This window comes from Triturus cristatus, chromosome 5_1 (genome assembly GCF_964204655.1).
Source record: "Triturus cristatus chromosome 5_1, aTriCri1.1, whole genome shotgun sequence".
NCBI classification, from domain to species: Eukaryota; Metazoa; Chordata; class Amphibia; order Caudata; family Salamandridae; genus Triturus; species Triturus cristatus.
This window is the reverse complement of record NC_140587.1, coordinates 395,058,190-395,070,284: the sequence shown is the minus strand read 5'-3', so window position 1 is coordinate 395,070,284 and position 12,095 is coordinate 395,058,190. Positions and strand designations below refer to the sequence as shown.

The window sequence follows — 12,095 nt, the reverse complement described above, 5'->3', positions numbered from 1 at the left end:
CTACAGGTCTTACTTGGAAGTTCCAGCCACTGCGCAATGGATAGGGGTTTGGGAAGGGGGAGACATAGACGAGGGGATGAAACACGGAATGTAACGTTTTAATGAGACATCTTAAATCTTGGTTCTAACTAGGATGCCATTATTTTTAACCACAGCCACTCACAGGAAAGTTTGTTTTGCCAAAAGTTTTAGATGAAGTAAAGACTGAATTATGTCTACTGCATTAATCACAAAAAATTCTGAGCCTGTGTAATTTTTGATGCCGACATTCTTTCAAGTTACATTCAATTTCTTATGACTGTGATAAAAAGAAAATATATATTCCGTTTCTATCAACTTTTCTGCAAGTTCCTAGTTTGCATGAAAAAATAATTAGGTAGTCCATTTAAAAAGGCATAATCTGTGCATGAGCATGCAGGTATCAACTTTATCTTATGAGAATTTCTCTATGTTCCAGTTGCTTCCTTCCTTATTACATGCTGGAAAAAGCAGTAATAATTTTTATTGCCAAATATCTCTTCATAAGATACCAGGTGGCTTTCAATATTTGCCATTTAAGTCATGCATGAAATTTAAACATTACAAAAAAATGACTTACCCGTTGACACTCCTGAAATATGCACATTTTCTGAATGTTCTGCAAGAGCACCATTTCCTAGAATTAAACATAATGAACAAACTAATTTCAGAGTAAGATAACATTTGTAGAAATTCTTCAGATACTATGTTTCAGGAGAAGTAAAAGTAAGACTGAGCAAATATGATTAGTATGCTATATTTTCAACTGCTTCGGCTGCTAAAACTTTTCTGATAGCAGCACTACTAGAATATGCTGATTAAACACGGAAAAGGAACTTTATCGACTTTTAACATACACAGAGCAAACACATTTATGACAGAACCACCGAAAATCTACATTTTTTTTAAATAAACATTAAAAATATAAAAACAAAAGAATAACATTACACACCAACTCCAATTAAAATAATTTGTTTTAACTTCTCAAGAGTCATATGAACATAAAATACCTTCACAGCACTACCATACACAATGGCTAACATGGCTAACAAGTTTATGGGAAAAAATGAGGACGGTGTTAATCAACTGTACAGTTCTGGGTTATTGTGGCAAAATGTAAAAGACTATAGCATGGTAAACAATAATTTCAACACATGCTTGAGTTAAAAGCGGGAAGGAAGTGGGATCCTGGAGGGAGAGGGTAACTATCCAAACTGCATGGAACACCTATAAAATCTAAATGTAAGAATTAGCAGTAACGGTAACACCTTATTTGGTAGAGACTATCTAGCCACAGATTCCTTACCTAAGAACACTACATAGGCGTCAGACTGCATCCAGAAAGCTTTCGTGAGAAGTACCCCTACGCGCCGGTAGGTAGCATCATTCGGCTCCGCTTAATCACGCTAGAAATGATGTTTGCGCTGCCTATTCAGGCGCCACTAGGGCGCACTGACGTCAGATATTCTTTGCGACTTTCCACGCTAGAAGCGCTGAGCCACAAAGTCCACTAACCACTGGTGTAGAAAACGAGGGCTCTGAAAGTGAAGAACCCTGTCCCTAGAAATCTGTTTTCAGAGGGGGGAAGGTGGGTGGGTCAGTAAATAATCTGCTGCTTGATATAGTCTCTACTATATAAGGAGTTACCAAAGGTAAGTAACTTGCTCTTCTGATAGAGACTTCTAGCAGCAGATTCCTAACCATAGAATAGATATCCAAGCAATCCCTCCCCGGAGGTGGGTCTGTGAATCGATTTCACATGAGGAAGTCCTGCAGGACGGAACGGGCAATATATCCATCTCTACGGACCGGCCTGTCCCGACAATAATGTTTGGTGAAGGTGTGTGCAATGAGGCCCACATTGCTGCCTGACAGATTCCCAGGACCGGACCGCTGTGAGCTAATGCAGTGGTTGCAGCTTTAGCTCTGGTGGAATGAGCATGCAAACCCTCAGGCAGTTGCTTGTGGGCCAATGCATAGCAGATTTTGAGGCAAAGCACGATCTGGAGATGGTCCTCTTCTGCACGGCCTGTCCTTTCTTCACTCAGACATACCCACGAAGAGTTGGTCGTCCACCGGGAACTCTTTTGTGCGGTCAAGTTAGAATGACAACACTCTTTTTGGGTCTAGGCAGTGTAGACACTTCTCTTCCTTGGAGGGAGAAGGTGGAGCATAAAAAGTGAGCAGAGTGATGGTTTAGCTCACATGAAAAAGAGTGACAACTTTCGGAAGAAAAGAAGCTCTTGTACAAAGCACCAGTTTCTCTGGGTAGATTTTTAGATAAGGAGGCTTGGATAACAAGGCCTGAAGCTCACTGAACCTCTGGGCAGATGTTATTGCCACGAGAAAGGCAGTCTTGATGGTATGGAGCTTGAGTGGACAATTGTGCAGAGGCTCAAAGGGAGTGCACATAAGGAAAGTGAGAACGAGTCTGAGGACCCACTGGGGCATAACAAAAGGAGTGGGAGATAACATAGGCTGCAAACCTTTCAAAAACCTATGCACAATAGGGGATTGGAAAAGTGAAGGTTGGTCAGGCAACCAAAGAAACGCAGAAATTGCAGCTAGATATCATTTAGCAGTGCCCAGAGCAGAGCCCTGCTGGGCAGTGGAAAAAACAGGAGAACCTGAGAAAGAGGGAGGAGGGGCAGAAAGGGGATAAATGTGTCTTTCTGAATAACAGGCTTCAAATTTAGCCCAACAGCAGGTGTAAACCATCTTGGTAGAGGGATGCCTGGCTGCCAAGATAGGGTTGAAGATGTCAGGTGGAACGTCGAAAGCTGTCAACTGTTGTCGCTCAATCTCCATGCAAAAACGCGGATCGTTGACAGGTACCGGTAGAGAACCGTCTCCTGCTGCTGCGAAAGAAGAGGCTTCCGATGGGGCAGCCTGATCGGAGGACTGATAGACACGCTCAACACCTCAGAATAGCAGACTCTTTGGGCCCAGTCTGGAGCCACAAGGATGACTTGGGCCTGGTCGTTCCTAATCTTTTTGAGAACTCTGGGCAGGAGTGGTGTGGGTGGAAAGGTGTACAGGATGCCTGAGCTTCACTTGAGATGAAAAACGTCTCCTACCAAAAGCCACCTTGGAAACTTCAGCGTGCCAAACTGCTGACATTGTGCATTCTCGGCGGCGGCTAACAGATCTAACCAAGGCTCTCTCCATTGCTGAAAGGGAATGTTGTAGGGATTCTGCACATATACAGAACTATGCACAGGAATACGGGACCTCAGTGAATAGGGGTGTACCAACCTACCACATTAGTACCCAAAATCCCAAACCGACTAGCTATAGAGTCTCATTCGTTCTCCGACTACAGCAAAGCTACAAATGATTACACAACCCAGAACACGTCACTCTTTCTTGGGAATCGCGGGAGCCAGACAACTCTTTCGCTCGCTCACTCATACTTGCCCATAATGCGAGTAATCAGAGACACTGGATAGTTTAAAATGTTTATTTTAACTAACGCCCTCTATGGTACAGTACACGTGCCATTACTAGCAGCAAAATGCATTAACACAAAATATAGTCAGCATTGTCACAATTCCATAGAATACAAACAGGGATATCATTTTATAAAGACCGTGGAAAAGGACCAAAAGACCTAACCACCCTCCCCGTTGTAAGAAATAGTTTATTATAAAAAAGAAGACCTCTGTGCTTTGTCAGCAGACCCCATACCTCAAGGCCTAGATGAAATGTTCACATCTCAGGACAAGCACAGCTCTTCTCTCTGGAAAGGTGTCTCTCCAAGCGTGTCAAAACATGTTTTGCTTGCAATATTAAAGCACACAATTTCCAGTAGTGCAGCTGTGGGTAGTATGTTATGTCTAGGTGTGAGGGACTGACCAGAACAGAATAACAAGGGGCATTGTTGATCGACCTTGTACCTCGTGTGCTGACTAAACCTCAGAGCACAGCAGAGAACACAAAAAGCAGACAGTTCTCATGTGAAAGGGGCCCAAACAGAGTCTTGCGAAATATATGCTTGCAGTGTCGTGCACAAAAGCAGCCTCATGGCAGCGAAGCTCATGCTAACTTAGCAAATGTCGACTATGGACCCATAAGCTATACTACACCCTCCCCCTGGTAAGTCCATCGTATGTAGGCATAGGACGAAAAGAGAGTTATAAAAACGAGAGCAGAGATTAACAGGCGTGTCCATAAATTTGGATAAAAATCAAAGACGAGAGTCTATATATAAAAAAGCCAAGTTCTGGAAGAAGAGAAAAAAATATATAGTGTGAAAAAGGCCTCTGATACCCAAATGATGCCGGCTGGTTTTTTATGCGGTTAATCCATCAGAGTGTAGGAGCAAAAGAATGGAACACCCTCCTAAAGGACATCAATGTGGCCAGTAGAAAAAAGAGACACAATCCAATTTTGCAAGGTGAACGAACAAGAGTGTTCTTCATTCGGTTCGTATCGAACCATCTCCCTCATAAATATGGAGACTAAGAACTTGGCCAGAATTCTGGCCAATAGAGTAACAAAGGTAATTACAGGAATTATCCACAGGGACCAGTCGGGCTTTATGCCTCATAGATCGACGAAACTCCATCTTAGACAGGTCTCTAACTGGTTGGAGATGGTGAAATATAGGACTGATCCGCAACTCATAATGTCCCTAGACGCCGAGAAGGCATTCAACCACATCCATTGGCTGTTTCTCATGGCCATACTGGATAGGCTGGGATTTGGTCCCGAGTTCAGGAGATGGATAGCCCTTCTGTATGAAGGACCGTTAGCACGGGTTAGAGTCAATGGGGTAATATCCCGGAAATTCCCAATCGAAAGGGGCACTAGACAAGGCTGCCCCTTGTCCCCTCTGCTATTCGCGATAGTTCTGGAACCCCTGGCATGTGTCATTCGCGCACACCCGCACATAGCTGGCTTTTGGGTAAATGACAATGATGACCTTGATGAACACATCTCTCTGTATGCTGATGACATACTGTTATATGTTACACGCCCTGGAACGACGTTCCCCAACATTATGGCGAGCTATGAGGACTACGGCAAGTACGCAGGGTATAGAATTAACTGGGAAAAATGATGTGTTTACCCAGCAGGGCAAGATGTTGAGAATGCTATTTATCCCAGCCAACTACAAGTCGCACCCACGGGGATAAAATATTCAGGTATCCACATTACGCTAGATAGGCAGCTGGCGTTGGAGTGGAACCTGTATAAGGTGCTAGTGGAATTCAGTTTAAACGCGCACCGATGGGCTTCCTTACCTCTAACGCTGCTTGGAAGAGCTGCGCTCTTCAAAATAATAACCCTTCCAAAATTTTTATATGTCTTGCAAAATACCTACCATTCAATCCTGGAAGAGGTGTTCATTAAAATTGATGTTATCCTGAGAAAGTTCCTCTGGGGAGGGAAACCCCCTAGGGTGGCACTGGGGAAGCTACAATGCAACCAATACAGCGGTGGTATTTCCCTGCCGGACCTACGGGCTTACTATTGGGCAGCTCACTTGATAGTAATTAAAGAATGGGCCTTCGGCGAGAGGGATCACCCTGCGTACGCGCTTGAACACACGCAGTTCCTCAACAGGCCATATTCACATTATCTTTACGGAGGCAAGGGTGTCGCAAAATTGTTACCGGCCACACAAATAGTGATAATGGCATGGGAAAAGGCGGAGAGGCGCATGAAGTGGGAAGACCGGGTGACCAAGGAAACCCCGCTTTGGGTGGGAACACGACTCAAGGAATTTGTCAAGCTGAAAGGATTTCAGAAGTGGGATTTGGTGGGCATTTCCCAGCTTAAGGATATAATATATCGTAAGGAGCTGGTGACGTTCTCGCGCTTCCAGCTAGAATATGAAATGAACAAGACGCAACATTTCAAGTATTTGCAACTGAGGCATGCCTGGCGGGCGCAACATATCGATATGGAGGGCCTCCCAGAATATGCCCCATTAGAAGGACGACTCTTGATGGGCGACATTGGGGAAAAAGCAGTGTCATGGACCTATAGGACAATTATGAACAATACACCTGACACCCTGCGAAAATTGAGAGTTCTCTGGGAGGCAGACCTGGGAGACATAGATGATCTAGATTGGGAAATGGCTCTGATGCACCCCAGGGAAGTAGCCATTAGATCCAGACTGCGATTGATTCAATTCAAGTATTTACACAGAATGTACTATGACAGAGCCCGACTGTATAAGATGGGTAGAGCGGAGTCCCCCAACTGTTTGAAATGTAAGACAATGGAAGGGACCTTCTTTCATACTGTCTGGGGATGCACACTTGCACAGTTATACTGGGGTACACTTCTGAAGGAACTGGAGCTTATATTGCAAGAACCAATACCCCCAGACCCTATGTTCATTTTGCTGTGTATACCCACGGAGATTGATCTCCCCAAAGTGAAGCTGATGTTGCTCCAGTTGGGTCTGGTAGTAGCCAAAGAGACATGGCGAGGGCTTGAGGGGCGGCGACCAATTCAACACTGGAAGAATGGTGGAGAGGAATGGACATGTATATGCTGGGGGAGAAAACAACCTATAAAGCAAGGGGGTGCCCGAAAATATTTGGGAAAATATGGAAGCCATGGCTAACTTACTATGGCCTTGTACTCACGGATTCGCAGTAGGCCGGGGGAGAGGGGGGACACTTGGGGGGGAGGGAGGGGAGATGAGGGATCCCGTTGACAGACACTATTTGACATTGTCGACTACCTATGTGATAATATTGTTAGCCCTCGCTCTGCCTGTAATGAAAACAGAAATGAGATGCTTTGTATATATCTGATGTGGTTTTGCAATGTGATTAAGAAAATGCAAATAAATACACCCCCCCCCCCTAAAAAAAAAAAAGAGTGTTTTTCATAGTCAGGTGCCTCCATTAGCATCGCTGGATAACTAGAGTGATATTCAGTATAACTCCGAAGTAGGAGATTCTGTGCAGCTGCACAGATATCCCATTGAGCCAAAAATCCAAGTGCAGCCGCACGCGCCATTAAGCAAATCCGAGAACAGTCCTGCTCATGAGCCACTAAGGGGCCCATTAGCTGGTCGAAATCCGGGTCCGGACATGACGTATTGGAAAGGCATGAATCCAACGCCCATGTAAACTGACATCTCAAGCACGAAAAGACGGGTTGCACGCAAGTGAAATACGCAAAACGGAAGGACAACCCATAAGACACACTTAGTGTTGCCAGTGGTAATGTACCGAAGCATCCATGCATTCGGTCACTGAGCAACTGGAGCCGTCCCTGCCTGTGCAGTACCACAAGAGGAGCAGCCATTGCACAGGAGGCACAGCAGAAGCAGGATTCCAGCAACTAACGTCAATATTAAGGGAAACCCACCAAAACCACTGGAAAAGATAGAATGAATGAATGCAGGTATTACACCAAATATAGTCTGAAAAGAAGTCACAAGGCCAGAGCAGACAGCCTTAAAAAAATGTGCCAGGCCTTAAGTAATCGACGCATTAAATATGCAATAGATGAGCTCCCCAAAATGGTATTTCTTGTTGGGTTAAAAGCGCCTTTAATCTGCTCAACTTGTTGAAATCTGCTTTCAAAGTTGGTATTGAAGGCCAGACAGAACAATCCAGGGCCCACGCGGGAGTGCTGCATTATTTGCTGAGGACAAATGTTCAGTAGCAAGACTAGCATGGGTTTCTTGTAGGTTCTGTAACATAGTAGAAGGATTATCTACGTCAAAGGTTGCGGCAGTCGCCGCAACGTATAGACCATCAAGGTCTGGCACAAACATTTTAATGCCAAAGAGCATCTCGTATAGGGTCCTCCCACCCAGAGGTCTTCTAGGGAGATTATTAAGTGCACGTTGGACTCCATACTAATGGGCTAACTAGTTCCTGCCAGTTCCTAAAACTCTATCTCTCAAGGATTGTTTTAAGTCACGGTTCATTCGCTCCACAATTGAGTTTCCCTCAGGCCTGTAATGAGACGGAAACTGCACCAGCACCCCCGAAGACTTCAGCGCATCCTTGTACGCCTTCGAGGCGAACGCTGGACCTTGGTCAGAATGAAAGGTGCCACAGGCAAAAATTCCTACAAAGACATGCAAATCCCTGATGACATTTCGAGTGTCAGCACTGCATTGTGGCCAAACCCAAGGGAATCTAGTGCACGAATCAACTGCAACTAAAATGTATTTATATGCAGTATCAGAAGAAAATGGACTGCAGTGATCAAGATACACACAAGCAAAAGGGTGATTGGCAATGCAAAGCGGTGTTTGTGGTGGTCGTGTTACCGTAGAAGACTTAATCTGCTGACAGATGTCACACAAAAGTACATAATTACGGGTCCGTTTATATAAACCACGCCACCAATAACGTTTTTGCAAGATAAAAACAGTCGCAGACACTCCGGCATGGGCCGAAGCCATGCCTTCGTGTGCAGTTTTGATTAAAGTGTGTCTGCGGTCCGCGTTGGGACTCAGCCGATCTCCAACATCAGGTATTCTAGCAAAAGGAACTTGTTCGGGAGTTAACTGATAAGAATACTTTGAATGGAAACCCTGTGGATAATTAGAGCCCTCCGAAGTTGCAGCAATTGCTGCCAAAATATCATTATCAATCTTAGTCATGGACCTTGTAACGGCTGCTACGGAACACGTGGCTACTGCATATTTGGCCGCTTCATCAGCCAAACAATTCCCAAGAGCCTGTGCTCCCACATGCTGGTGGCCAAGAGTATGAATAACATGTGTGAGTGGCAGATGTAGTTTTAGATCCGCACCTCGAACCCAGAGCGTTTTATACTTAATTGTGCTGCCTTTAGAATCTCGATAATCATTTTGAGACCAAAAGAATAAGTTGTCATTGAAAGACTGAACACAGTAATACGAGTCACATACAATAAGAGTTGACACCTTTGGATCTCCAAACTCGAGAGCAAGAACCAGAGTGCGCAGCTCGGCCAACTGAGCGGAACAGTCTACTAGCACCAGCGTATGCACTACGTTAGACTTGAAACTCACTATTCACCAAAGTACCAGCCACAATAGCACAAGCCGCTGAATAAGCATGTTTAGAACCAGGGGCCGGTTGCACTGAACCATCTGTGTAAATGATACACGCAAATTCTTCCAAAGGAAGCAAAGACAGAGGAGGCGGATGAACATGGACTCCTGTGTCTGAAGAGAAGGGTTAAAAATAAACGTGACATCCGGAGACGTCAAAGAAGTAGCCCATTGTATCCAACGGGTATGTAAAGCTTTTGAGTTAGGGACACTTGCCTTTGTCACTGCTTCTAAAGCAAGGTAAGATGTAACCACCAAAATGCATTTCCCCTGTGCCAGAGCGCATTCCTTCAGGACCGCCATCTGCACAGCTGTCGAAACTTTCTCAACAGTCAAAAAGCGCATTTCGGCTGAAGTGTATAAGTGCAATTTGTATGCATTAGGTACTGTGTCACCTTCATTGTACGTCAAGTAAGTGAAACCTGCTACGCCAGGTACGATTCGTATCACCAGGTTTGTGTGGTTATCATGTGTCAACAAGTACTTAGATTCAAGCAAATCAGATTGCAAAGAATGCAAAATAGCAGAATGTTCTGGGGAGCCAGCTGGCTTTTGAAAAGGTAGGTTGTATCAAGGCATAAAGAGGCTTGATACGCTGGGCATACTCGGGAATGTAGGATCGCCCAAAATTTAAAAATCTCAGCAAAGACTGAAGTTTTTTAAGTGTAGATGGAGACTGCAAACGTGCGCATTTCTCCAGAAAGAGGGGAGCCAAGCCCCGACCTTCTTTATTGAGCTCATAGCCCAAAAAGAACCCCGCATAACAAGCGATGTGTGATTTAGCAAAATTAAATTTGTATTCCAGAATTATGCGGTCAACACGGCATTGATGCGGCCATAACTCGTTGTCTGTGAGATAAATATCATCAACATACGAATATGCATCTGGGTCAATGCTGTCTAACAAGGAGACAACACGTGTGGCAAAAACCCCAGGGTTATTCTTATACCCCATAGGTAAACGCCAACATTTTTTTTGTTTTCCACCGGATGTGAATGTGGTCCATTTACTGCATTCAGGGGATAGGCTATGGCTATAAAAACCATTGGAAATGTCGAGTGTTGTTTTATATTTTTTACGAACAATACTGTCAACAAGAGCAGAGCTATGGGTATTCTGTACCACAAATGTACGGCAATGAGAGTTCAAATGCCGGTAATCTAAAACCAAGCGGTAATACCCAACAGGTTTGAATATAGTAAAAAGAGGATTATTCATTGGCGACACACGTCTCAATCACTCCTTGATACTCTAAATGAGTGAGAATATCAGAAAAGGGACCTTTGGCGTCGCGCCTGATGGGATATTGCGGTTGAGGCATAGACCGCAATGGAATCTCGTGTGGTGGTGAATCTTTATCCCAGCCCACTTGATTACGGTACAGTGCCGGCGCCAGGGACAAAGCCCACTCAGCTGCAAAAGCCTCTGCATGCTCTTTAGGGACATAACGCGAAAAACTTGGAAGAATCACGTCCTCCCCCCGTGCTGCAGCCTGAACAAAAGGTGGGGGCCAATCTGCCTCTGCTGACAAATTGTCATAGGAAGCGGTCAGATTCTCCCAAAAAATCCTAGTGACTACACGCTCAATGTCACCCTCAATGCGAAAAACTATATTATACAGCCGATCCGGAGGGGCAACCCGGGTGTCAGCTGTCTCTACAGTAATGAAATTTCAGTTGCTGTTGCCTCCAGACAAGGACGCAGTGCCTCCCACACTATTGTAACTTCTGCTGCAAAGTCTAGCAGGGTTACCACCCAAGTCCAGTCCAGCAGTCAGGTTCTCACCGTCTGAGGCATATCTCACTGTCAAAGCGGCAACTTTTTTCTTTTGAAACAGGGCACGAAAGCGTGGTTGTTCCTCCGGTTTCTCCTTGCCGTCAAACTGACGAGGCTGTTCACGTCCCTGTGGCGCAGACTGACTTTTGCCATGATCCTGGTGCTGCCCACTACCGACCAGTAAGCCAGATGAGCCTTGTGAAGAACGAGGAGAACGCTGATCAGGTACCTGAAATCTATCAGGAGTCTTAATTTAATTAATAAGTACGCTCAGAATTCTCAGGTGTTGGTGACCCAGCATGCGACCCTTGCTTCTTTCGCTGCTGCCCCCGCTTTTTAATTTTCCAGTTCTTTTTAGAAAAGACTCGACGCCCATCTGTGTCAGATTGAGCTTTTTATTGTGTTTGAGACTGTGTTTGCGTTTGAGTAAAAGGCTTAACTCCCAAACTATTGCAGCCAATGGTTTTGTAAGCCTTTGCAATAATTTTCGGTAATTCGCGTGGTTTGTCTACATCAGGAACAGCCTCCAAGCTGATAGCGACTTGAAAACTTACTGCATCGCTGTTGACATTGGCAAGGATCATATCAGCAACCACGTCGAACACCCACACCAGTCTCATCCCCAATTCCACAGCCGCTTCAGCACCATGTTCATCCTGACCACGCTTAATCACAGAGGGGAGTACAGTCATAGAGGGAGTGCCGAAACACTTCGAATACACAGCTGCGAACACCCTGCCCCTGGTGTTACAATCAGCCAACTCAGGAAGTAAGTCTTTAGGCAAACTAATAGTCAAAATCTGGTGTTTTTCTACAGGAGATGTATTATGAAAAACAGATTCAAGCTCTTCAAATTTTTCAGCAAGCCAAGGTAATTCATCCTTATTTTGTGGTCGCTTGCCCATCACCGAATTAACCATGACGGGACGGATAGTAACCCCACCAGGTCCCGCAGGCTGCGCAGCAACGCCAGGTGGTCCCACCTGGAAGTTGCGTGACATGAACTGAATAACAGCTCTATGTACTGCTATCAGTGAAGTATGTAACATGCGTAGTTCGGGCAGCGTAGCCACAGTTGACGCATGCGGGTGAGGGGTATACCCAGCCAACACCGGCCAAGTGGCCCCGTCAACTTGACAAAGGATCTAAACGGACCGGCGTGTATTAGTGTAAAGGGCGCCATTAAACCCAATTCGATGTTGCCAAGCTATGAACAGAACCTCAAGGGTCCGATAGGGCTGATACGCGATCGGAACAGCCGTGCCAGTGTATTCA

General features: G+C 45.2%; 1 protein-coding gene across 2 annotated transcripts in view; it reads right to left on the bottom strand.

Annotated features, from left to right (window-relative positions):
* Positions 1-12,095, bottom strand: part of LRP12 (LDL receptor related protein 12) — a 221,406-nt gene that overhangs the window by 96,296 nt on the left and 113,015 nt on the right. The window contains exon 2 of one of the 2 annotated variants that reach the window (XM_085605112.1): positions 599-655. The exons of the other annotated variant lie outside the window; for it this stretch is intronic. Coding sequence (XP_085461238.1) covers positions 599-655 — 57 coding nt within the window. The remainder of the gene's footprint in view (positions 1-598; positions 656-12,095) is intronic. 2 annotated transcript variants of the gene reach the window in all.